We start from the raw sequence: 27,673 nt of genomic DNA on the forward strand, positions 1-27,673 counted from the left end.
AGTTACCTTGGGATTACACACCAGGTTCAGACGCACTGATAGGACTAATGTATCAGCAGGCGACCTAAGACTCACCGTTTCAACGGTGTCTGTAGTGCTCAACAGAAAAGAATACAGATAGAAAAATATTGTATACTGGCCATGGGCTTTGGTTTTGCCCAGAGCCGTAACTAAGCATTTAGCTACGGGGGCATGCATATATATATATAAATTGCATGCTCCTCCGGTTGACGCAATCAGAGGTGGATGGAAAGACTCCATATCGCAGCTACCGGGGCATGCAAGACTCCATATCGTAGATGTTAGGAGTTAGGATGGTATTTACTCGCGCATAGTTTTGAATGTTATTCCCGAATCTCTCCTTTAACATGTCTGAAGGGGACACTGTAATATTTAAAACGTGAATTAACGTCTTACAACGTGTTAAAAGTGAGCAGTTACCTTGGGATTACACACCAGGTTCAGACGCACTGATAGGACTAATATATCCGAAGGCGACCTAAGACTCACCGTTTCAACGGTGTCAGTAGTGCTCAACAGAAAAGAATACAGACAGAAAAATATTGAATACTGGCCATGGGCTTTGGTTTTGCTCAGAGCCGTAACTAAGCATTTAGCTACCGGGGCATGCAAATATATATATATATATATATATATATATATATATATATATATATATATATATATATATATATATGTCACGGGTGACAAAAGTGTATGTGATTTATTGAATTATATTGTTGTGATTTTTAGAATGTTTTATTTATTTTTCCTTTTTTTCACATTTGTGTTGTTGGAATGATTTAATTTAAGCACGTTATTGATGTATTGATTTATTTTGTTTTTTACGTTTTCGTACACACGCTGTCTTACCTGTTCCTATGGCAACGTCACCGGTGTCTACAGCTTGAACTCACTGTTTGGATCGCAGGTGTGGACAATAATTTAATCAGCTGTTCACTATAAAGAGGGAGTAAAAAAGAGGATAGGGAGAGACGCAGTTCGGGAGACGCAGTTCAGAAAATGAGTTTAGAAAACAAAGTGAGTAAACTAAGTTGGAACAAGGCGGAACGAAAAGAAAGAGGAAGAAACAAGACAGGGAGAAAGCAGAACCCGTTGAATTGTCCCTACCAATAATTTTGATAAATCTGAAACGTCTTTTGTCATGTTATTTTATCCGCTCCACAAAGGGTTAACTCTCTCAAGATCCCCTCGTTGCTACTACCTCCTCCAAAAAAAAAACCAAACCGCTAATTTGATTGGCTTAGGCACTAGGTTCTCAACCGGGCGGTGAACGTTTTTATAACTTACTAGTACAGTGACGTGCCAAACGATACTCCCGATTTCGCCCTTTGAGTGCAGCGAGTTATTGAGAGAAAAAGAGATAGCTTTAAAAAGAATGGCACCCTTGGATTGTAGGTGTTTCATTTAGGCGCGAAAGTGAACAAGGACTCGGGAGTTAAAGGTGATTCTCTGGGTTTAAAATAAGGAACATTCTAGTCAATCTTAAACGGTGTATATTGTGGCACATTTTTCACATTTATTTTAAAAAATAAGAACACATGTAATCAGTTAAATTCGATATTTATTTTGTGTTTGTTGGTTAATGCGTTGTCACATTATTTCAATCCTTCTCCTTCCTCCCTTTGTAACTACTTAATCCTTGCTTGATATTTTTGTATCGTGTGTGTAAAAAGCGAACACGAACATATATTTGATTGAATGGACAGTGTGACTATCCAGGCGGCTAAATAAACGCTCTATATTATATAGGTAGTCATAAAAAATATATATTAAAAAGTCAAATTAACCGGGGGGGGGGGGGGTATAAAAAAAAAATTTCAGTGGGGCGTGAGTAAAAAAAGGTTGAGACCCGCTGGCTTGGGCTGGACTCTGGAAAGACGCTCATCTGAAGCTGCCGCTTGCCGGTCAGTCTGATATGAGTGTGAGCCACTGACTGAATGAAAGCCACGTACCGCGGCTGAAGGTATTGTCAGCTCGTCAGCAACATAGTTTGAGAGAATAAACCTACCTACCTACCTAATGGGTAGGTAAGTAGGTTTATTACGTTAGCGACCCATTGCTAGCTGCTAACCCCACGTCCTTGGTGGCTAGCTAGCTTGTTTCACAGCTAATCATTATGTGTGTGTGTGTGTGAGAGAGAGAGAGAGAGAGAGAGAGGGAGACAGACAGAGAGTCAGTGTGCGTGAGCATGTTTTGATATCGTCAACCAACTAACGTTAGCTAATCACTTCAATTTGGCTTTAGGTGTAAAGCATAATGGCAGCCAAAAAAATAAAGGTGGACATAAGGAAGTTTTTTTTTTTTACAAAAAGTCAAAGTGTAAGTAGGAAGATGTTGTTAAAGTAATAAACACAATTGATAATGATTCTCATAGCAAATGATAAAAATAATTTACTAATGAAGTTAGCAGAGTCATACTTTCTCTCTAAACAGCATGCATCAATTTATCATTTTATCAGGTGAAAGAAGCAGTGCAACCTGGTAAAAGCAGTACAGAGGCAGGTGGAGCAACAGAGTCGCAGGTCAGGTCTGTAATGGCTTAGTGATAATAAAAGTGAAAGTGTTAGACTCAGTTTTGAGATATATTATTGTTTGAGGCACATTGTGATATGATGGTAGGCTAATGCTGTATAGTAATACTCAGTGAATAAAGTTAGCATAGCCATATATTTTCTCTCTATATGGCATGCATCAATTTATTATTTTATCAGGTGAATGAAGCAGTGCACCCAGGTACGAGCAGCAGCACAGACACAGGAGAGGTAGGCAGAGCACGTGAGCATGCATGTGCTCATGCTTGTAGGGGTAATGGTAGCTTCAGTAAGGCTGGGATAGGTTATAATTCAGGTTATTAGTAATTCTATAGCAGGGATGTCAAACCAGCTTCCAGGAGGGCCACTTCATGTCAATCAGATTATCCTCAATTCATTCATTTCAAGCCACCAGAAGTGACCATTTAACAGCTGTCTCCTAAAAAATGTCTTCCCGGGGTGGCACGCCTCTGAACCCCCCTAGCGATGTGACTCCACCCCCCTAAAAAATTGTGTCCCCACCAATGTTCAAACCAAACCTACGCCCTTGGCAAGAGATGTAACAGAGAACCATCCATCAGGGGTCTCAATATTTAAGACACTGACTATATGCACATAGCTGTCCTCTGATATGGGTATAGTGCACATTTTAAGTTTAGGTAATACAAGTTTTGTAAAAAGTTGGGAGCTTTAGTTAATGTTTATTAGGTGTGAAAATCTCAACATTTTAATATAAGAACATAAGAAAGTTTACAAACGAGAGAGGCCATTTAGCCCATCTTGCTCGGTTGTTAGTAGCTTATTGATCCCAGAATCTCATGAAGCAGCTTCTTGAAGGATCCCAGTGTGTCAGCTGTGCAACCTTCTAGGAGTTACTGTTATATACAGCAGCTCAATGTATCATTTATTTTTATTTGATTATTTCCCCACATTGTGATTTATCTGTCCTGGAGAAGTTTTGTAATTTTTTTTTCAAGAAATCCAATCTGTACCTAAGAATGTACCCTTAAGAGCCTGATTTTTTTTTTTTCCCTAAAATGATAAATAGTTATTTTCAATATTATGTTCTTTACATATATCTGTTTCAATCTACATCCAGTCAGTACTCATACTGAGGTAATTAAATATCTGTTTCAAACTCATTTATTAAAATGTGTACTCTAGGAACCTTTTCAGTCAGGCTTTAGACCATTACATAGCACAGAAACAGACCTTGTTAAAGTTGTCAATGATCTGCTTATGGCTGCTGATTCAGGTGCTTTATCTATTGTGGTTCTCTTGGCTCTTAGTGCTGCATTTGACACTGTTGATCATGCCATTCTTCTTAGTTGTTTGGAGACTTATGTGGGGATTACAGGCACTGCTCTCTGCTGGGTCAGATCTTACCTGTGTGACAGAAAGCAATCTGTTTCAGTGGGTGGTCATTCTTCTGCTTCTAGTCTCATATCCACAGGTATGCCACAGGGTTCTATACTGGGGCCTCTCTTATTAAGCATCTATACGCTGCCACTTGGCCAGATAATCTGTCATCACGGCGTAAATTTCCACTCATGTGCAGACCATACTCCAGATTTATTTACACACTAAACCTGACACTAAACCTGGGATATCTGTGGCAATACGCAATGCCCCAGAAGCAGCTTGTTATAGGTGCTTCCATCCAGGCTTTTCTGGTTTGAATCGTTGGCCAATATGTTGAGTAAAGCAAATGTTTCTTCATCCCTGCTGCAATCTGGCTCATGGTGTGTCTCAATCAACAGAAATATGGCTAAACAGAATAAACAGAAATGTTGCTTATGGAAGTGAAACCTTCACGCAGGTGTGGCTGTTTGTTACTTCATCCGCTTACAAACTCCCATCATGCATTGTGTCTTGCTCGACCCGGGTCAAAGCGTGTTGACCCATGTGGGATTGTGACCCGGGTAGAAGCACCAGTGGAAAGGGGCTATAAATTTGGTTCTGTATGCCGTGACTGTTGTGTGCACTGTAACCTGAATAAAATTGCCGTTCCCGACCGAAGCTACAGTCTCCTGTCTGATCTCTTCCCTTTCCATTGTTCCTGAAAAGCTGGTACGCTACAATAGATTTTATGATTCGTCCAATAAATAGTATTTTTATAGATATACTGATTAATGCCCAATTACTTTTTACACCACGTATCTCAGATCTATCCAGTCCATATTTTCGAATGGCCTTAGAGCAGACTTTGCCAACTTTGCTCACTAGAGTGCACTGTATGCGCGAAGAAAAAAGGATTGTCAAGTCTTGGTTCTGAGTATTTGGTTTGCATTAGAAACGGAAAGGGAGTCAGCTGTTTAGAACATATCCGGTTGAAAGTGTAGAATGTAGTCGAGATGAATTGTGTGGGGTAAAATGAAAAGACAGCAAAAATATACCTGTTTAATTAGATTTTACATATCTTACATTAATTTAACGCTGTCGAGTAAATCCTACCTAAAGAAATGGTATATGCTGTGCTCCCTTTGCTTTAGATATACTGTTGCTACCTTCAAAAACGTATTAAAGTTATCTTTATATTTAATTTGTGTATTTATTTTAAATTTGACATTGATGTCCACCTGTTTTCAATTAGTTGTTTATAAATGCAGTTTAAACCTTTCCAGCCTTACAATAAAGTGTACATCCCGTCCCTGTCCCCCAACAAAAATACATTGCACTAATCCAGTCAAATGACAATTGAACCACCTTGTAGATAAGTTGCTGTCAGTAACCTTGGACATGTTATATCAATTAAAACTACCATGTCATAGTTTTCTACTTGCCTTCCCATTGTAGTAAGATTAAATCATGGCCAAGGCAGACTGTTCTCAAAGGGTGGACCAACTAGTACTGGTGTGCCTTGGTGCTGTTATGTGGGAACATTGTGTTCTACCTGTATGTGGATTCTTTGTATCAAAGAATTCACCAGCAGGAACACTTTCACCACATGTGCCCTCATCGTCACTTCAAAATGGGAGCCATGAAGACCTGCTCCCCCTGGCTGCAGTGTGACGCTGTAAGAAAGGAAGTTAGGAAACTGAAGGTGATTGGCCAAGGGGCTGTCAAGCAGGTTAGTCTTCCCATTTTATGATCTGTTTGTAGGTATACATATATACTTTTTTATCACTATAAAACTTTACAAAGGCGCACATGATTAATTATTGCAGTAAGCATAAAGTAACTACAAAGTAAGGTATTGGTTTACATGCCGATTTAAGTACTGTATTTAGCATAGCACATGTGCTTGTTCGCTTTGCACCCCTAGAGACCTGGGCTTTAATTTGGCTGAGGTCACAAGTGGTGGTCAGGATTAGCACGGTTGGATTTTCGCGCAGTAAAGTACTCCACTACTCCAATCCAATGCACGGCACTACTCTCCACTACAAAAATAAGCTCCAAAACAATGCCACGGTATATAGCATACAATCAAATAATAGGCAGAACTCCAAGAATACATCATTTAGCGCCTTGTACATTCAGTTTTATCTTTGTGGAGTATTACTAAATTCATTTCAATGTATTTCTCCTTATTTATAGACACTGTTTCATTACATGAAATTACACATAAACATAACTTAATGACAACCTGGTTGATTAAACTGCTGTCCTACCTCTCTGACTGGTTTATCTAACTAGCAAACATGTCTATATCTAAGGTGGAAGACTGACAGAGTGATGTGACACACTTAACCTGCCCCTTTTGCTGCTACAGCCTTTGTGAGGAAACCGAATTGGAAATAATCGCCAAACCCCTTGCTGTTTAAAGAAACTTGCTTAAAGGCAGCATTTGTCAACTGTTCAGAAATAGATTTAACTAACATTTATCAAATAAAGTAATAATTACATTTTTTGAGTCCTTGAACAATTAATAAGATACTTGAGTAATGATTCTTTTTTCGTGTACCCAACTCACCCCTAGTCAAGATTTGGGGGCATGTGTAGAGGGGAATCTGAAGTCTGCAAGTATCCAGTGTTATGCTTGCCTTTTTAACAATAACATTCAGAAGAGCCAATAATTTAATCAAACATTAAAAAAACTACATATAGTTGGTGAGTTTTTTGCCTTATGTGTTACATGTCTTTCTTTCCGAGTGGAAGGGCCACAAGGTTGCTCTTTCTAAGCTTACTGGTCATGATTTCCAGGAGGACTTCCTGCATGGACTGGAGATGCTTAAATCTCTGCAGAGCGAATACGTAGTCACCCTTGTAGGATTCTGCGTAGAAGATAACACAATTGTTACAGAGTACCAACCACTAGGCTCGCTAATGAATCTCAATGCAGTGTTAAACCTTGTAAAGTACCAAAGCCTAAACACTTGGCATAACCGATTCCGACTGGCCATGGAGTATGTGGCCATCGTTAACTTTCTCCACAGTAGCCCAATGGGCACTTGTGTAATGTGCGACTCAAATGACCTTGGCAAGACCTTGTCTCAGTATTTGTTAACCAGTGACTTCCATCTTGTGGCAAATGACTTGGACGCCCTCCCACTAGTTGACAGAAATGTGGCCTTCGGGAACTGCTGGGAGAATTTGTGGCACCTGAGCAGCTGTGGCCTCATGCTAAGGAAATGCTGTTTACAGACACACTGATGCCTGCCTACGATGAGAAAACAGATATGGAAAATCCCAAGTGTGGTTGACTTCCTCCTGGGGCAGGTAGAAGGGAGTGAAGGCAGTGGAAAGGTCTTCAGTTCAGACTGTTTTAGATGTGTACAGAATTGTATATGCAACCTTGATAAAAGAGAATACTACACCTGGCACAAGAGACATGTTGTGATCGCATTGTCATTTTATGAAAATGTAAAAACAAACATTGCATTCTAAAAAAAATATTCTGAGTCCATTGTATTTGAGCCTCATCATTTATTGGCCCTATGATTTTGCAGTTGAAATGAATAGGAATGCAGCTGGGATAGGCTATCATGCAAGGGGAAGCTTTGGGAATGGGTTACCTCAATTTTTAATGTATAATAATCCTATATTATTGTTCAGCATATTATTATAGAAAATATCACACATAATAAATACAAATTAAGATTTAACATTTTTATCAACCTGTTCCAAAAATAATGCATCAGTTACAAAATCAATATTGAGAAAATAGTAAAAAAAAATGGGTCTAAATTTAAACATAACCTGGACATTTTCAAACACATTCCAAGAAAATAAATTATATTTGACATGTTTGCCAGATAATTGCCAAATTTCCCCAAGAAACATCTATATTCCTTGTTATTTCTAATTGGAGTCATAAAACATGAGTCAGGAGAGTTCTGTTTTGTGTTTAGCAGCTGCCCGAAAAATTGAAACTCAACAGCCATGATAACTCGCAAATGACAGGCGAGGCAAAAACCACTTATGCAAGTCACAGCTACATGAAGCTCTTGCTCTGAAAAGTGATCTCCGTTCATCATCTGAAAATACTGTATCCCAATTAAACGGCATAGATAGCACTGGGAAGAACCGTCTCCCAGAGTTCTGTCCTATTTAAGCAGAAATCCCCATTATCAGTGTCCCTATTAAGTGGCGCCAATTATATTAAGATGTTCAGAAGGTAAAATTGGGGGTGTTATTTGTTGTTTAAATAAGCCTTTCTCAACCACTTTGCTATTTTCTGTTGAGACAATATATTAAGTTAGTGCTTCCAATAAGGTGTTCAGAAAACAAAGTAAGAGATGATCACCTGACTAAATATGATTGTTTTTGTGTTTAAATGTGCAAATGAATGTGGAAGTAGTGAGAATGATGCAAAAGCGATGTAAGAGGAGGGCAGGGGCATTACAATGATATGTTAATATACGGGTGAAAAGAAAATTGCATGTTTATTACTGTTACATTGTGAATGATTCAATGATAGCAGGTAAAGCAATATTGACAACATCTCACAAATGTTTACATATTGAGATGTGGTTTTAAATAGCAGCAATGCAAAAACACCAGATGCTTCTAACTAAATACATATACAGGTTGGTAGGTGCTTTGATCTATCGCAGCGTGACCAGTTCTTCTGATGAGGTTGGGTGAATGGCGATAGTGTTATCAAAGTCTGCCTTTGTGGCACCCATCTTGACTGCCACAGCAAAACCTTGGAGCATTTCATCACATCCCAGTCCCTGCATATGTAAGCCTACCACCTGCAACAGAAATGTAAAACGTAATGTTAAAATGACTATTGACTACAGCATAGTCAGAGCTGCAGATCATACTACTTATGAATACTAGCATGGGTGAAAGTGGCCAAGGATCATTTTGACTGATACTCCTGGGGCAAAACCAATCTTTTGGCTGGAGCTCTGGGGGCAGCATAAGCCCCTCCCCCCTGAAGCTTTGGGGTTGTACATGTTCTCAGACGCACGGAGCAGAAAAAGTAGAGGGGCCAAACATATAGTTTGCCTCCCGTGTGACATATGGGCTAGGTGCCTATGGTCTGAATCAAGTTACAGTTCAACAGGAGAAAAATATACTAAAAGGTCACAAAAATTAAGTATGTGCGAAAACATTACAGTTTTTTCCATGATAAATAGATACCCCCCCCCCCCACCCAGTTTTTTTGGCATTTCTACACGCAACATAGGAATGGAGCTGGGAGAAGCCATTTTGCTGTTGAATTTTTGCACCACCCATGTACTAGTGGTGCAACAATTAATCAATGCATCCATTATGATCATCTGCCCTTAAATTTCCCCAGCTTCGATTACATATTGGTGAATCAATGCAACAAATTAGAACCCAGTTTGAAGTCTCCTGTTGCCGGTTTGCATTAAAACCTTGAGTGCGCTTCTTTTAGTGCTATTATGGTAGATAAACAATGTCAACACGTTGCTAGGATACGCACTTTAGGCCTCTACATTCGCATTGGATATACCCGGTGTGAAATGAGTTGAGTTGCTTCACCAGTGATTCTGCATTTTTTTGCACCAAAAAGTGACAAGAACACAGCATTTACCTCTTCTGTTATATGTAATCATTTCAAAAGAATGACAATATTAAATCTACCGATTACCTTCTTTTGTTTCAAAGTACGTTGTGTTTGGATTATATGGCAATATTATATTTTTAAAAAGCTGAATTTAGTATGGTAGTTACATTAGTCAGGATTTGTGAGATTAATTACAATGTTTTGCACTGGACATAAAATGTTAACAGTAATGAACAATCATAGTTCAGATAGAAATTACTTCTGTTAAAATATAGTATTTTTTATTATTATTACAAAGTTAAAGAGGGACATCTGATGCGGACGCACGCATATTCTTTTCAGTCAAGTCCTTTGTATTTCTTTTTTATTACAATCGGAAGTGTTCTAATTTGAATGTAAGTTGTGCCTTTTAACTTATGCACAACAGTGTTTTTAGTTATTGCATCTGTTTTAAAAAAATAAAATAATAATGTTCATTCCTTATTTTGAAAAACAAAACGTCAATGCATTGATTATCGTTGATAAATGCCTGTACGATAAATGAATAAGAAATTAGGTTGCTGATTGCACCACTAATGAATACAGGCATGTATTTCATAATAATATATTCAATACCGTGTAATAAGCCATTGCAATATTCAGTATAAATAAATTGATCTACTGATGGGTAGAACAGTGTTCAAAAAGGGAATACCAATGGTTGTATCCTCATGTTTGCAAGTTGAATAATTTAGTTACCGAATCTGCCATAAGAAAAAGCACTGGATTCTGGCAATAGCATGAAGTGTTTTTTAACCTCTCCCACCCTTTGCCTACCTTTTCCTCCTTTCCAGCACACACTAACTTCATGACACATTGGGTTTTCCTTGTAGTCATCGCATGGTACATCGGAGTGAAAGATGTTGTGTAAGTCTTCAGGTTCTCTTTTCCATAAGTAGTTCCTGCTTCCTCTGGAAAGGCACATGTAGTTAATGTACAACAGAAGCAGCAAAAACAAAAATAAACCTGTAACTGGAACCACGTGAGCAACAAACTACATGATTATACAAACTGTACCCATGTTCGAATGATCGGTTCTACTCCTGCTTTGATAAAACTGAATACAGAAGACTTTTAACTAGGGCTGTGTTCAAAGGTTCGAAGGTTCCTTTGCTAGCCAGGGATTCGAAGATTGTTTTAAACCTTCGAAGGTACGTCAGATGCCATTGACGCACTGTGTTTTTTTGTTCCCCCCCCCCCCCCGTTAACAGAAACTGTTTGACAATGTGTGAATACTATAAATCACACATTAAATGTCACATGCACAATTTGATCTTTTAATTTGTATGATGCATATTACCCATATTACCTAAACAAAAGTTGTACTAAAATCCGTTACCAAATCTTGAAACCCCTCTGCTGTATGCTGCTGAATGCAAACTGTGCAAACGACTCGTATCATGGAGGCATAACCAATCTCTGGGATCACTTGATAAGCGTAAATTCATATTATTATTTGTATGATTAATATTTTTAGTAGTAGTAAAATGTGACGACCTGCTTGGAACGGTGACTGTTAAATAAAGATTTTTTTTGCCTAAGTCCGGTGCAGTTGTGCAATGCAAGCTTACTGAACCGCAAGCATCAACCGTAAGACTTTCAATCAAATATAAACAAGTAGCTATGGTGACGTCACCAGTAAATTATGCAAATGAGTACCATCGAAGGTTGGAAGCTTCCTTCGGTTATGTGTTCCGAACCTTCGAAGGTCAAAATGTACCCTTCATAGCAGTCCTACTTTTAACAAGGCCATCCATATCGACAAACTGCTTAACTTCATATAACTGGCATAATGTTAATATATACTTCAGCTAAAAATAAAAACTGAATTAACACAGAAACAATACACTAAAACAAACAAAACTCATTACTAGAATCAGAAAAGCATTTTGTTTTTGGAAGTCAATATTTACACTGCTGCATTTGGTAAAAAATGCAGGTGCTAATAGAATGTTTTTTGGGGACATTTTTGGGAGCCATTCTACTAGCATTTATTTCTAACAATTAAACAAAATTGTGTGCCTACCTTCAGTGAGTCCCACGGTCCCTACTGGGGGGTGACTAAACACCACTGTAGGAATGTTGCTATAGTCGAGTTTGGAGTCTTTCTTCCCTTCAAATATCCTGTGTGCAAGTTTTCTACCAGCAGCTATAGCAACTAATGACAAAAAAGTCATGAAAATGGTTACATTGCTCAAAAATGCAAGTACAAACCACTCAACGTATGCAAACCTCCAAACAGTGAACAATAATACAAAAATATTCCGAATTTTTGATAAAGCCAAACTTGACTTTAAAGCTGTAGAATTAAACAAATACATATTTTAAGGAAACTGCTTAAAATACTTGATAGAGATAGAGTAGCGATACTCTGCACTTATTATTATTTTTTAAATGACTATTGACTACAGCATATGCAGAGCTGCAAGGCAACATAATTCTGAAATGATAGGTTTATAGTGTTAATGACTGACACGTCAGTCCGTTACTGGCAGATAATAACCAAAATGCAAACTACCCTTCGAGGTCATTATCTGCCAACAAAGGACCTTCATGTTGGTCATTAACAATATAATTAGTCAATTATGAACTTCAGTACACTTCAATGTAATGTTGGAAGGTTATAAACCTGGTGTAAGAAGTGCCTTCCCACAGACGTCTCCAACTGCATAAATGCCTTTCCTGCTGGTGTTCTGGAACTCATCCACTACAATGTGGCCCCTTTCATCCTGCTTCAGACCCTGATGGTGAAAGTGGTTAAAGGTTCTGTGGAACACGCTGGATACTTCTGCTAGACGTCACACACGCCACAGATCACATCACCTGATAGATACTAAAAGTGAGGTCTGTTAGTCAGCTTTTCTTACAGCATAATCTCCATTAATGACTTTTGGTATAATAAGCCAACTTGTTAAATTTGCAGACAACACAAAAATAGGAGGAGTGGCAAACACTGTTGCAGCAGCAAAGGTCATTCAAAATGATCTAGACAGCATTCAGAACTGGGCAGACACATGGCAAATGACATTTAATAGAAAAAAGTGTAAGGTACTGCACGCAGGCAATACAAATGTGCATTATAAATATCATATGGGAGATACTGAAATTGAAGAAGGAATCTATGAAAAAGACCTAGGAGTTTATGTTGACTCAGAAATGTCTTCATCTAGACATTGTGGGGAAGCTATAAAAAAGGCCAACAAGTTGCTCGGACATATAGTGAAAAGTGTTGAATTTAAATCAAGGAAAGTAATGTTACAACTTTACAATGCATTAGTTTATTATTTATTTTTGTATTTATTTATTTATTTAACACTTTTATATAGTGCCACTTGCCAAGGCAAAAGACATTAAAATCATTTAACATACAGCACCATGTGATAAAAACATGGTACATCATTAATAGTATAAAACACACAGTACAGTCCAACGTAAATATAATGCACAAAATTATACACTTTCAAATCATGTATTAAATTATTAAAACCATTCCAGCTCTCTAAAGTTACTCAAATATTCTTTTATAAAGCAAAGTTTTTAAAAGCTTTCTAAACTGAATTTGGCAACAAATTCCATGAATTAGCTTCTCTGGACTGAAAGGTGCGGCCTCCCAAATTAACTTGAGAGAAAAAAGGAGGAGAAATATGGAGGGAAACCATTCAAACGCATATTCCTGGTATTGATTCTAACAGGAAGAACAGCTTGAAGATTGGCTGGTCCAGCTCAATTTAATGCTTTATAAACAGTGCAAAGGATTTTAAAATCTATTCTCTCACGTTCCCTCAGAACCAGAGTGATGTGGGAGTGCAGCGGAGTCCCAGATAGAAGGCGAGCTGCCATGTTTTGAATCCTCTGAAGTCTATTAAGCTGGACCACAGGGAGGCCTGAATAAAGGGAGTTGCAGTAGTCCAGTTCAGGGATCAAAAGTGTTTGTACAACTGTCCAAAAAAGGGAACCTGGCAAAAATGGTTTAATAACTTTTAAATTACGCAAGAGAAAAGTAGAGGAACTAACCAACTGGTTAATTTGGGGGATAAATGAAAGGTGGTTATCAATAATTTAATAATTAGTAAGACCTCATCTAAAATATTGTGTTCCGTTCTGGTCACCTAGCTACAAAAAGGATATTGCTGCTCTAGAAAGAGTGCAGAGAAGAACGACCAGAATTATTTGGGGTTTAAAAGCCATGTCATATGCAGATAGGCTCAAAAAACTGAATCTATTCAGTCTTGAACAAAGAAGACTACGCGGCGATCTGATTCAAGCATTCAAAATTTTAAAAGTTATTGACAATGTCGACCCAAGGGACTTTTTCGACCTGAAAAAAGAAACAAGTACCAGGGGTCACAAGTGGAGATTAGATAAAGGGGCATTCAGAACAGAAATTAGGAGCCACTTTTTTAGGCAGAGAATTGTGAGAGTCTGGAACCAACTCCCCAGTAATGTTGTTGAAGCTGACACCCTGGGATCCTTCAAGAAGCTGCTTGATGAGATTCTGGGATCAATATGTTACTACCAACCAAGATGGCCTCCTCTGGTTTGTAAACTTTATGTTCTTACCTGGGTATCGATTTATTAATTTGAGAATTTAAAGAAAATGTAGAAAATATGACAACGCAGTTGTAAGTGCGGGTCTCGGGCTGGCGTAGCAGACAAGCTTTGCATTTAGCCTTTTCTTAGTATATCAAGGTTTTACAGAAAACAGTAACACACAGCAAGTGGCAAGTACACCTCAATAACTGTGTGACTATTCTTCTCAGGACCTAAATCGGAAATCAGAAAGCACCGATACCATGTCCTTGCATAGGAGTTCTTCTAAAGAGTAAATACTGCAATTGACATTCCCATTACCTCCTCTTTTCTCTTTGATTTTATCATTCCAAAGTTATCATTCCTTTCAGTTATACTGGTATAGTATAACCTACTGTATTAGGAAGTTAGGACATTCCACAGCAGCACTGAATTCAGTTTTGCCTGTTGCTATATGTTCTTGAAATGACACACATTTCAAATAAACTGTCATTGATTATGTATTATTTATTACAGTGTACAGTGGCTCCAAAACTGTCAAGACTAGTATCACATTAAATGTTGAAACATTGAATAAGCATGCAGCCTGAGTGGGGTACAAAGAGAAACAATTGTTCCATCCCCAAGCACCACAAACCAGCAGTGGTGTTCTGAGACTTGTCGTAGCCACTGCAGATATCAAAGCACCAAAAATGCATGAATGATGTTCTTACCAGTGCGTCTAGGTTGAGGCCCTCTGTGTTTGGCTCCCGTCCAATAGCCCACAACAGGCAGTCCACACCCTGGATTGTACTGATTTTTTCTTCCTCATCTGGTGCTTTGGTCACTACTGTAACCTCTAAACCACTGTCAGTTTTTCTTATTGACTTCACCTAAAAACATGAAAAACAGGACCAGTAAATCAAACTCATACATTGAACTGTAACTGTATTAAATCACTTTATGAACTAGCTCAATAGTATTACTGTATCTGAATCTCCAGATTCGGATATTCTCAATAACACCTAAAGAATGTTGTTGAAAGCTTAGAAGTGAAAGTGGTTCTCTTGATATATGTAAAAATGTGACATGGATGGGCAGACATACAACCTATATAGACCCCCAGATAATAAAACTACCTATTACTTGTTCTAAATAAAGTCAATTTGTCATCACCTTTAGATAAGTGGTTCTCTCTGTCTCTCTCTGTAAAACTGAAGGGTGATGTACAGTACATACAGCCTCCTCCACTATATCCACGAGGATATGCATATCAACCTCTGCGAGTCTCTAGCATATTTTTGTCTTTTACGTAAAATCCCAGGGAAGGTGTAGGTTTAAGTATTTAATCATCTTTGGTATTTTCTATATTTAAACATACATATCAGCGATACAGTATACTGTTAAAAACTGTGGATAATAGGCCGCATTTTGGCAATCTAAACTGATGTTTTCATTACGTTGGTTTTTAATCAACCATCATTTAGAACAATTAATTACAGCAGGGGTCTGTCTAGAGAACAAAGTTTGATTTACACCCCAAACTTCCCCAAACAGGTGGTAATCATTTTGGAATGGTTAGGTGTACTTCCAGAACAGTAACTTCTACTTAAGGTGTATTAAACGTCCATATTTACCTGGGAGTTCTTACAAAGCTCAATTCCAGCTTTTTCTAGTTCTTGGGTACAATTTTCACTTATTAGGGAGTCAAAATTCCTCAATACCTGTGTGACACAAACAAACACAGCTTGAAATAAAGGTCAATATAAAATCCTTCTGTCATGTTTTCTTACATTCATTTTTAAATGTCATGCAGTGCTACTCTTATCTGTTCTCCCTGCTGCTGCATGCTTCTCTTCTCTTTTGTGAATATAGGATTACAGTATTATGAGGTGAGGCCTTTTTTGGCCCACAGCTGTCTTACATGTTTCTGGATTACCTGGCTTTAACGAATAACAAATAACTGAACTGCCTTTTGAAGGTGTCATTCATTAGTACAAGACAAGCCAACAATCCATCCATCCACCTGAACTCAAACTTATGTTATTTTAATTCGAAAAAATCAGGTTGCCTGGACAGGTTTCAAGTATAATACTACAGAAAATAATTGTAGATAAGCAGCAGAAGATTATTTCTATGAATGGCCACATTATCAACGCCACTGACTCCATAACAATCTTCTGGAAATTTTCAATCCAGTTGTGGGCCAAAAAAAGCCTTATCAATACTGATCCTTTATGTTAACATGAACAGGATTTAGTGCTCCTTTTATTTGTAAAGAGCCATGGGATGCTTGTTTATGAAGGACACTATATAAAGGTAACTGGTATTGTGTGGGATGGTATATGAAAATGATATATAGTGTAAAGTTACCTTGTCTTGTCGTATAATCATTGATGCTTTTGATCCCAGTGCAGAGAGGATTCCTGCCATCTCCACAGCTATATAACCTGCTCCTACAATCACACTGCGCCTGTGCAAAAATAAATATATATTTATATGTATATATGTATATTCCATCACTGTACCCACCACAAATATAAGAAATGGGTGACCCTCAACATGATGACATTAACATAGATAGTATGTTCAAGAACTAATTGTGACAAATATCTAGGCAAAGTTTGGTTAGATTCAGGTAAAAGTTTTTAAGAGACATCCAGAACCAATTCACTGATGGGTTCTGAAGATAAAAAGGAAATTACAAGCTAGTACAACATAATAACAAAAACAATATTACTATTTATTTGCTATGTCTATGTCACCATAGATCGCTGTACAATTAAAATATGAATATCCTTAAAACATTTGCCCCAGATATCATGCAGGCCTAATCTGTGCAGAGAGTGGTTTATAAAAATGAATACTATACTGGTTAGATGTAGAGCTTCTGATTCTCTTACTTTGGCAAATGTTCAAGTTCAAAAAACCCATCACTGTTTATTCCAAGGCTTGCTCCTGGAAACAAATAAATAAATAAACATGTATGTCAGTAACATGCTGTAACAGTTAGAGCTATAAGTATCATGAAGAAGTTTCTTTTAGTACTTATTTTCCAAATGTGTTCTGATTTTACTTTAATAAGTACTTTCCAGTATGATTTTACAAAATACTCTAAGGCAGCGAGTGGTTTTCATTTATTTATTTTTAAACTGTAGGTTTCAGCTCGAGTACCACTTAACAATTTTCACTCTACTAAATGGTACCACAGAATAACGTGATTAACAATTTTTCCCCCACAGCTGTTAGTAAGACGGGCCGAGCGAGTGATGCTCGGCCAAGGATAGAGGCTCGATCCCGTAACTCGGATTAGATGGGCCAGATAGGGCCCCGCTTAAAATAAGATAGAAAGAGATCCCGACTGATGAGCTCTCCTTTTGTCGAGGCTTGAGCTCGGTCGAAGGTAGCATTCCTGAGGATCTGAAAAGATATAAAAGTTGCTCTGCTCGGCAGAGTCGCCTCTCGGGGCAATAGGAATAGCCCGATCGTAGGGCCGAAAGGAGAATAGAAAAGGATTGCTGCCCTTGCATGAGGTGAGGTTTGGTCCTCCAAAGCAGGAAAAAAGCTCTCGCAAGGAATCTGCAGCAGAAAGATGGGTTAGTCTGGGACTGGGCACTGAGAGCGTAACGAAGAAAGGACAGAGCCTCACATGGTGAGGTAGAAAAGCGCATGAGCTGCGAAAGAATAGTGTGGCCAGGGGGTCCCCTCTGACTCACTCTGTGAGAACCCCTCTAGAGTGAGGTCAAGGTATCGTAGCAACCTGAGGTCGAGGGAGTGAATCCGCATTTACCCCCCCAACGGATGAACCCTCAGCTCCCCACAGAGACCCTCACCATGAGAAAGTGAGCTGGGTGGCAAAGTAGTATTTATTGTTCCAGCTAATTCCAAACAAGTGGCGTAATTTGGGGTGAATGGGCTTGACCTTGAATGCGTCCGATATGTCTGTTTTGGCGAGCCATGAACATTTAATGGTGTCTGATATATTTATATCGTGTAGTGAAAACTGATCATGAGGAATTAGAGAGTTTATGCTGCTTGTGAGGTTTCCTCAAGGGGCTGAGAGGTCAATAATGAGGCGCTTTTTGCCTGAGTATTTGTGGGTGGTGATGCCTCTAGGGTTGATGCGAAAAGTGGGTTTTTGGAGGGGCTGGAAATGGATTGCCCAGAAAACCTTTGTCGATTTCTGTTTGTATGAGAGAAATGACTATATTAGGTACTATCAATCCATGTGAGAGGCCATTGATGAGATATGAGGAGAATGCTTTGTCTGGGTGAAGTTGAAGCGCTTGTGATAGAGCTGGAATTTTCATTTGAGTGGAAACTATGAGCATTTTTGAATGTCATTTGGGACATACTGGACAGACAGACTTGGAGTGGGCATTGCCACAAAAACTGTAGATGTGTAAGAATTTGCATGATGGATGATAGCAAACTGAGGAGTTGAAGTTATTGCAAACCTGTTGGAACCAGCAAACTTGATATTGTGACTGTATTTATCACGAGTTGATGATCGATTTGGTGGAAATGATGCGTGGATGGGATTTGGAACTGATGATCTAGAACTGAAGTGTGATGGGGAGGATCGTGAGCCTGGTCTGAATGAAGTTGATGCCGCTTTTGGACAAAGGGAGGTAGAGTGAGCTGTAGATGCACAGACTCTGCAGGTGTTGGCTCTCAAGCCACTGAGGATGCAGTTGAAGAGATCCGGATCTGGAGAAGACCAGTCCGTAATGTGATTGTCAGCTGATAGGTTTGCGGAGCTATAGCTGAGAAAACCTTGTGACATTCATAAAACATGGTCCCCCCCCATAGCGAATGGAGAGCTCTACTATGTAGAACAGATACTGATACAATTCTGTGCGGGATGAGTATAGACTGAAGAGAGAACATCACAGAATACTGAAAAGGCTAAGATGAACTCTCCAAGTGTTAGATTTTTTAGTAGACGAGGGTCACGTGATTTTAGGGTGACTGACAGGTCCTCACAGTCCACTACGCAGTGATCCAGAGACCTGTGCTTTACGTCTTTTTGATGATGTCGGACAGGGTCCGACATCGGACCAGAAAGGGAAAACTGTAATGTCGGACCTGGTCCAACATAGGACCGCAAAAGGTTAAATAGAAGGTTAATTATGATCGACATTAATTAATTAATTAATTAATTAATTAATTAATTAATTAATTAAATTAATCAGCCCAGCCAACACCCCCCGAATTTCGCCCTAAGGCTAACATTCGCTTTTTATTCGGCACTGTAAATGTTTATCACAATACCATTTACTTCCCATCTCAGCATAATTGTGCCATTTAAAATGTTAACAAATCAAAACATTAACCTCAAGTTAAACTATAATATCTAACCATGTTAAACTTTAAAGCCAACATAAAAATTATCCAAAGGGACAGAAGTATAACGTTCTGTCGCTTTGCACTTTCTGTAGGCTCTTTTGTGTTTTCTTCCTTAGTTTTTCTTTTGAAAGTCAGAAATGTATAAATTTTCTAACTGCGATAACAATTGAACCAGCCACTACTGCTGTTACTAAATGCAGCCACACCTATTAACAGAGTAGAAACACACTCAATCTGAATCACACATGCATACAGGTGGATGATAATTTTGAAAGTACTGTCAAACTGTAAACTTAGAACTCCTGAAAATTGTTTTAATATTTATGCACAGTGATTTAAGGATAATACAGTTTTAAAAAATCAATTAAAGGTCATTATTTGTTTTCACTTTCATTTGAATTTTTATTTTTTAGTTGTCCTGCATATCCCCTATGACCCCCAGGGCCGACACCTACCTCCGGTTGAAAACCCTGCACTAAGGGAAAACAAGGGTTAAAATACAATAATTGAGATCACTGTTGATGCAAGCTTACCAGGCACTTCCTCATCACTAGGCATAGAGGGACGCCCGCCGGTTGCGATTAGGATGTGAGGAGCAGTGTATTTTGAACCATTTACCTCCACTGTAGGCTCTGGGTCTGACGTGAATACTGCATGGCCACTGATTGTTTGGATCTGTGCCTGTTCACAAATACAACGGGTTTTGTCAAGTGTTCAGGGGAACAGCCTCATTAAGCATTTACACTGCAGTGTACACCATGAAATACTACAAATGGGATGACCCCTGCTCTAGATTTTAAAAAAAACAGTATATAAGTGTAACTCCACTATATTACAGGAACACAGATCCAGTAGAAAACAGCACACTCATCGTATATAGTGGTAAGGTAAGAAAACACTAACCTTGTCTAAATTATTTTGATAAATATCATTTAGTCGGCGAACATATGCATCCCTTTTTTCTTTAAGCAGTCTGTCAAGGAAAAAAATAGACATATATAAACATGGGACTAGTTTTTGGTTGAAACAAATCTTACTACATTTGAATCACTCTTCCTAAGCCTTGACTTACAAATACCCCAAGAGTATCAAAGTGGTATCTCCCACATTTTTTTTAAATGTTCAGGTAAGTTGGAATTTGGCTATCCGGCCTGTCATATTATTTATGAAATGTTGTATCCCTCACAAATGCAAGGTTGGTGAATTTTAGTGCAACAAACAATGAATGCAAAGCAGCCTAATACTCTGTCCTGAAGTCGAACACAATAGAACTGTGTTAAATGCACAGCGTGGCAGAATGACATTTTCAGGTTTTGCAAAGAAGCCATGTCCCATAGGAAGATACTCTTGCATCTGGATCCATTCTGTATTCTGATTGGTTGCAACTATGCTGTGCAAATTTCCCATTGACTGAAAAGACTATATCCAGAATGTGGGTAAAAGTTATATTGGTTTACCTTAATCATTTTTTGTAGAGCAGCCCAACACAAGCACCAGCCAAAACACCATTTGAGTAAAGTCTATGTACCAACAAATTGATAGACTTCCAATAAAAATCTAGTTTTCTGAAAACATTAGAAGGCATATGCCAGTTTATTTTCATTGGTAGGTTTTCACTAGATGGTTCTGGTGCTTACTAACATAAAGCCACACATGACCTAGCCAGTGTAACATTTGTCTACAGCTAGAAGCTAGAAATCAGCAGTCCTGCCATGCTATAATAAATTGATTTACCAAAATAAGATTCTAAATATATATATATATATAAATATTCTAAATAAGAGTCTTCATGCAGCAAAGGTTTTACCATCAAAATAAATATCTAAAACAATAAACTCACCGCCAACTGAACTTTAGATTGCCACCGTGAAAACCATAGTCACCATGATCATGAATGTATTCTGCATGGACTGCGGTATTCCACATGATCTGTAAGAGAGTATTCTTCACTAAGCACCATGAGGCCACATCATTAGTTTTACAACACATTCTATCTTACTTTTGGCACCGTTTTTAATAACAACCAAACAAACAAAAACTGGGATGAAGATAACTGTGTTTGGTATTTTATGCAGTGTTAATTAATTGCAAACACAGTTATTATAGTTTTCTTTAATTGGTTCTTTTTAAAAGACACATAAAGGATATGATGGTATAATTTAGGCTTTAAAATGGGAGGACGTCATCATGCTTCAGAATGATAAAGTGGACAAAAGGCTAAAGAAGAACTATGAAAGAGTGTACCCAATGAATCACATTTTCAATAAAATAGAACAGTATTACTTGGGACAGCATTATTAAAGGTAAAGGGATACCTTAAGCAGAAACAACATTATATAATTAAAGATATTAACCCTCATAAGGACACATCAGAAAACTGACTTTCCTGCTAACCTGTGGTCCAACCGGACCCCAGCAATAACACAACATATAATTAAAAACTGGAGTAAATTACTGAATGAAAATGTGTATATTAACACTTTATTTAGATTTTCCTTTACTTCTAGCCATCATTTGGTATAATGTGTTGTTTATGCTATGCAAAATGAATAAGATGCACAGCTGTCTCCTAGCAAGTAAAGGCACCACTGTATTCTGGACGCTGTAGTTCTTGGAACATGTCACGGGCATGTGAGATATCACTGGAAAGCCCCAAGCCTCCTCTTTCATTGTTCCTAGCTCTTTCCATTTTTGAGTTACAGGCACTTGGACACACCTGAATGAGGGGGTGGTAGAAAGTACACATACAGGCATGCCTGACATCAATGCAAAGCACAAAGCCTGCACTGTTAAATGACGTTGAAACCGGAATGCTATCTGTTGAAGCGAGCTAAATAATAGGCAACAAACAAAACTTTGGAGCTGGCTCATTTCACATGACTCAAGCCTTAGTTTTGCTTAGGAACGTCTGTTCAGGACATATGATACATCATTGGAAAGCTCTAATTCTGTATTTTCAAACAAGCCTTGAACCAGGAAGCTATTACAGTGCCTGAGATATTCACACGAGAAGGTCGGGCCTGCCGATACACTACACCTGGGGTCCATACGGATCCCAAACCTAAAACAATTTGGGAAATTCAACCAGGCTACCTGGACTAGAATTATCCTTTGCAAAGTGTAAAAGGATGGGTGCTTGACAACTACCTAAAAGGAAACAAAAATCAAGTCACTAGATCCACATAATAACTGATACTAAAGCACTGTGTATCAGTGTATCATACCAACATACCAGGTTACTTTATGAGGGTTAAACTGATACGAAATGAATTATGATGAATATGTAGGTGGCTATCTGTTTTACTTCACCAATACTCACGCTCTCAGGTATTCTTAAGTGGTTTATTACTACAGGACTCAATATGTGGGCCCTGCTACATTAGATTGTACTTTTCAGAATTATTTGTAATGTTTTGGCCTTGCTCCATAATTGATGTCCCATTATGAATTCAAAAGATCAAGACGTATTGTGGCTACCCAAGATTAAAACATACCAAGACTAATTTGCCTCAATTATACCTGTCTTGGATCAGGACACAAGTGAAATGAGTTTAGTGGTCTCATGCCCCTGTGGGCATTGTCTGCAAATCTGACTGTAATTCTAAAGTTGCTATAAACATAGCAGTATCACATTTTATCTGATTCTCTGTAATGATAATGTATAGGTTGTTGTAATTTCATCAGTGGCTAAAAGATTGTATCAGTTACTCAACCTTTTTGTGGGACAGGGAGGCCTACCTTTTTTGGTACACATCCAACATTCACCTACAAAAAACAAAACAAAAACATACCATTAGCGGTAGGTTCAAGGTTATCAAACATTTAGGAAAACATTGCATATCATTTTATCCAGGTTAGTAATGATTTTAATGATCTATTACACACAGATGGGACAGCTCCAAATATTTTTAACAAGGAAACCAGCGCAACGTAAATACTTATGCTAGAGTTCTGCAGCGGGTGAGATACCCGCGGCTGACCCGCAAAAGCGGGTCCAGTACAGGTCGGAATGTGAACTTTTTCATGGTTTGAGGTTTGGGTGCAGGTGTGGGTCAAAAAATTTAATTTTCGGGTCAGGCTCGGGTCTGAATTTGAATCACCAAAAACTTTTTCTGTCCTTTCAGCATACTCGCCTGTAACCCTTTCTCAAATAACGTATTAGAAGGTAAATGGTATTTCCTGCACTAAAGCAAGAGGCGTTTAGAGAGGAGTCAGCTGACTTAGCAGTGTTCTCGGTTTGTATTGCCGCTTGTTTGATACGTCGCAAGATCCTTTTATCATGTCTGCTTGGTGATATTAAAAATGTATGCGGTTAGTGGTTAAATGTTGAATAATATTAATTCAGAGAACACATAAGTGTAAATTAGTTATGTATAGACTTTAATTTACCAGTACACTTTAACGCAAATCATTTGTTTAAAAAAATATGAAAATTACTTGATATCTATGTAATTTGTCAGCAAAAGGGGATATTTAAAAAAAAAAAAAAAAGGATTTCCCCTTTGTGGCACAAGTCCCTGAACAGTAGAGTTATTATAGCAATGTGTTGGAATCTGTGAATTTAATAGATTTTGTAACACATGTAAGCTGTGTTTTGTTTATTAATTATTATTACTGGTTTTGTTTTGTTCTTTGAATATAATGTAAAAAAACAAAAAAACAAACGAAAAAACAAGTTTAGTTTAGTTTATTCACTTTGTGCCCACAGGGCCAGCACCGGTACATCTTAATAGCACAGTTCAAATACAAAGAGAGACATTTACTAAGATAAAAATAATACAAATGCTTTTAAAAAGACCAAATTCCCACTGGACTGCGTTTTTTTTTTTTTTTTTTTTACTCTATTGATTTTTTAGTATTACATGCAGGAACTGCCGCTTTAAGATTGTTACCTTTATTAAAAATGTGCACGGATGAACCTACAGATTAATCTACCGGTTAATCAACTAATGCCCATAAATTAACTGATCAAAAATTTGAATCGAGTGACAACCCTAATTGCAATATATACTTTGGTGTGCATGTTCTTTTTTTTCTGATGTTAAAACGGTATTCTCTTATTTAGGGGTTCTTTGCTTGGAAAATACTAACCAGAGCTGTCAGTATACATCAGAACGAAAGTGTGTTTGCGTATGTAGATATGGGTTAAACGTTTCAAAGCTCACACCTGCATAGCATGTAAATGTTCATAAAAATGTACCAAAAGCACATCCCTAGTACTGTACTGTTAGTGAGTGTATCTGACTCTGAACACATAATGTTATACAATTCTCTGAAATAAATAAATGATCACAGAATCTGAATATTAGCAAGAACCACTAACAGGATCGATAGACTTACTTAATTTAGGCTAACGGTATAGCCTATTCATGAAGACAAAAATTTAAAAAAAAAAAACTGATAATGTGAAAATTACTAAGGTTGCAATATAAAATGAAAAGGCTTAACTGTTGTCTACATGTGCATAAGTACAGAGTCTATTAAAATAATAAAGGTTTGTAGTTTGTTTAATAATTTGATATTTAGAATGCAAGCTGCAACAAGCACAATTGTATACAAAACAATGTAATATTCAAGTCAGATTGTCCTCCCTGTAGTTTTTGTATTATATTACACAGGGCAGGGCTTTTATTTACATCAAATTCTGAGGAGGTGTTTCCTTCATGTATGGTTCATGCTCAATAATACAAACCACATGTGATGTTGGTTTGAGGGCATGTGTGGTGAGCAAGCTAAGGAAGAGCTGTGTAATCCATGCCACACATGATGTCAAAATAACTTTTCACTTATTTTTTCTCTGTAGGAGTCAAATAACAGACCTCAGGGCTTAATTTCAACCAAAAACTATTAACTGGGTATTTGCAGGGGTCTAGTAACCTGGGTTAACTTGAGCTGGACTGACTAATCTACAAAGAGGGAAAGTTTCAGATACGTGTGGCATTTCCATTTTGTTGGTTTGTTTGCAAGGCATTATCAGTAATAAGGTACATAAAAAAGAAACAATAGAATCCAGACTGAATTATGGAAAATATTTGAGGCAAGTCATTGTGCCCCTGCAATAAAATATTGTGCAAGAGTATGCATTTCAATCCAAAAATATCTGTACACAGCATATCTTGTTTAAAGCTCTGACAAAAAGGAAGTAACTTGTATTTTGCTCCTTCTGCTTAACTAATTGATTCATTCATAGTTGACTTTTGAGAGCTCCTTATTAAATAAAAAATGGTATGAAAAATGCTGAATGCTGAAATCTATGTTGCTCTTCTGCTTACCTTGTATGATTTGAATAATCTAAAAATGCCTTATCACAGTAAGTTACAATTTCCTGTGACTGTATGACATCCCTCATTGTGGGCAAGGGAACAAGAAAGATGACACACTATATTTTACAACAGGTTGTTAAAGGAAGTAAATCAGCATTATTAATGGAGAACTTCAAATATATCACACATTTTGATATTTAAGAATATCAGCAATTATTGTTTTTTAAAGGTTAAGTCACATTTCATTAACCGCCGTCCCCATATTTCCAAAAAAGTAATTTGCTTAAATATATCAGGAATACATGATACATAAAAAAAAAACATAATGTAGCCATAATGTCTGCTTGTGAGAAGCCGTTTCGCAGCCCATTGAAACAGAAACTGAAAGATGTTTGACCTCCACTTGCAGAACCAAGTACAGCAGTAAAATACAGAAACGAAACGTGTACAGTAACTCACACATGTCCCTCCGAGTTTGAGGCTCTCTATGACAGCGGCTGAAACTCCAAGTTCCGCGGCTCTCCGAGCACCGGCTAGACCACCAGATCCACCGCCGATTACTAGAAGATCAAAACGTGTCGGGGAAGACGGTGTGCCTGCCATGGTTCTAGCAAAAACAAGAGATTTTTTTCGGTGAGTGAAAAATGAAAGACGTCGCTGGAATGTCAAAAGAGCGAAAGGTGTTTTTCGAAGCGACATTGATATCATGACCAAGAAACATGCGGCAGACCAACGTTATTCAGTAGAAAATAAATGGGAGGGGTTTGTCACAAAAGGGAAAAAAAGATCGTGCTTAGTCATTGTGAATTGCAAAACCAGTCAACTGTTATTCACAATACCAATAGCAACATAAGCCCTTTTAGTTTATTGTCACATAAATATTTTTTTACGAATGACAGCTGATAAAATGGCTTGTATCAGATTTAACTTGTAACTTTGAGATGGTATCATTAAGATTAGCTACTGTTTAATTTTCTCTTTATTATAAAAAAGTTTTACTATATTATAAAAATAATTGCAAAACCAAGTGTAAAAAAACAAAAAAAGAAAGAAAATGGCACAAATATTTACCAGGTGTTTTTTTCCGGATTTAACTTTAAAAATCGCGTATTTTTTCTAGATTATAAAAAAAGTCATTTATTTCCAGATTTTGCTTAATACATGTTAACAAAAACATACTTAAAAGTTTTGAAATGTGTACTTTCAGATACAATTTATAAATATTGAAAACGCTTACACAATATGACAAATCTGGGGGGAAAAAATGCTTCAGTCTTTAAATCTTTTTGTATGTTTGTTTTTGACACTTGGCGAGTCAACAGTTAGCTGACAGATCTGGGAATCAAAAAATAAATCTGTGAAAAAACTCATGAAACCTAAATCTTTTTTTGTTTGTTTGTTTTACACTTGGCATCAACATTTCAACATTTAGCTATTAGATGAATCCGAAATACATCATGATCTTTCAGCATTTTAAAGTAAGTAAAATCTTTGTTAGCAATTAAATGTGTAAAAATGTATTTCGCTTTTCAAAATACAGATTTATTTTGCAAGCTAAATCTGAAGCTAACATGTATAACCCTAACCCCGCCCAGCGGAGGGGGCGAGAAAGGGTGTAGGGAGAAATGATAGTCTGGAGATAGGAGGGAGCAGAAAGGTGGAGACAGACTGGCGGTGTTTACATGCAGGTTTTAATCGCGCTACTATAGTGCATTCATGACGTGTCACGCGCAAATGACGCATGATTGTGCTCGTTCCAAAAGTGCAGGGCAAAAAAAGTGTGTGACTTAAGTGTCATTACACTTTGGTAAAGCACGGTAAAGTGCACGCTAATTGGCCTAGTTAGTCCCATAGCAACAAACTCCACAGTCGTAAAAATACTTAACGATAGACTTTCATGAAATAACACGATACCTACTCCACTTCCCCTATGTAAAAGAACGCTCTTCTCTGGGATACAGTCCTTCTGTCCTCCTCTGTAGCGTAAGTAAGATTTTCCTTATCCCAGTCTTACTAATACAAATCAGTTAAATATC

At 37.7% G+C, this 27,673-nt stretch overlaps 1 protein-coding gene and 1 pseudogene across 1 annotated transcript; one reads left to right on the forward strand and one right to left on the reverse strand.

Moving 5' to 3' along the window:
* The first annotated feature begins 4,180 nt into the window (after positions 1 to 4,180).
* Positions 4,181 to 7,401, forward strand: LOC117420431 (protein O-mannose kinase-like; annotated as a pseudogene).
* Positions 7,402 to 7,589: 188 nt separating this feature from the next.
* gsr (glutathione reductase) lies at positions 7,590 to 26,396 on the reverse strand. The gene is made up of 13 exons (XM_034034142.3): positions 26,097 to 26,396; positions 23,113 to 23,139; positions 21,215 to 21,303; positions 20,278 to 20,347; positions 19,908 to 20,055; positions 16,929 to 16,983; positions 16,399 to 16,498; positions 15,663 to 15,749; positions 14,760 to 14,918; positions 12,146 to 12,257; positions 11,543 to 11,674; positions 10,294 to 10,427; positions 7,590 to 8,692 (listed from the first exon to the last, which is right to left on the reverse strand). The coding sequence occupies exons 1-13, from the start codon at positions 26,343 to 26,345 to the stop codon at positions 8,543 to 8,545; spliced, it is 1,512 nt and encodes a 503-aa protein (XP_033890033.2). The 5' UTR covers positions 26,346 to 26,396; the 3' UTR covers positions 7,590 to 8,542.
* Positions 26,397 to 27,673: the final 1,277 nt, after the last annotated feature.

Source organism: Acipenser ruthenus, chromosome 1, assembly GCF_902713425.1.
Source record: "Acipenser ruthenus chromosome 1, fAciRut3.2 maternal haplotype, whole genome shotgun sequence".
Lineage (NCBI taxonomy): Eukaryota > Metazoa > Chordata > Actinopteri > Acipenseriformes > Acipenseridae > Acipenser > Acipenser ruthenus.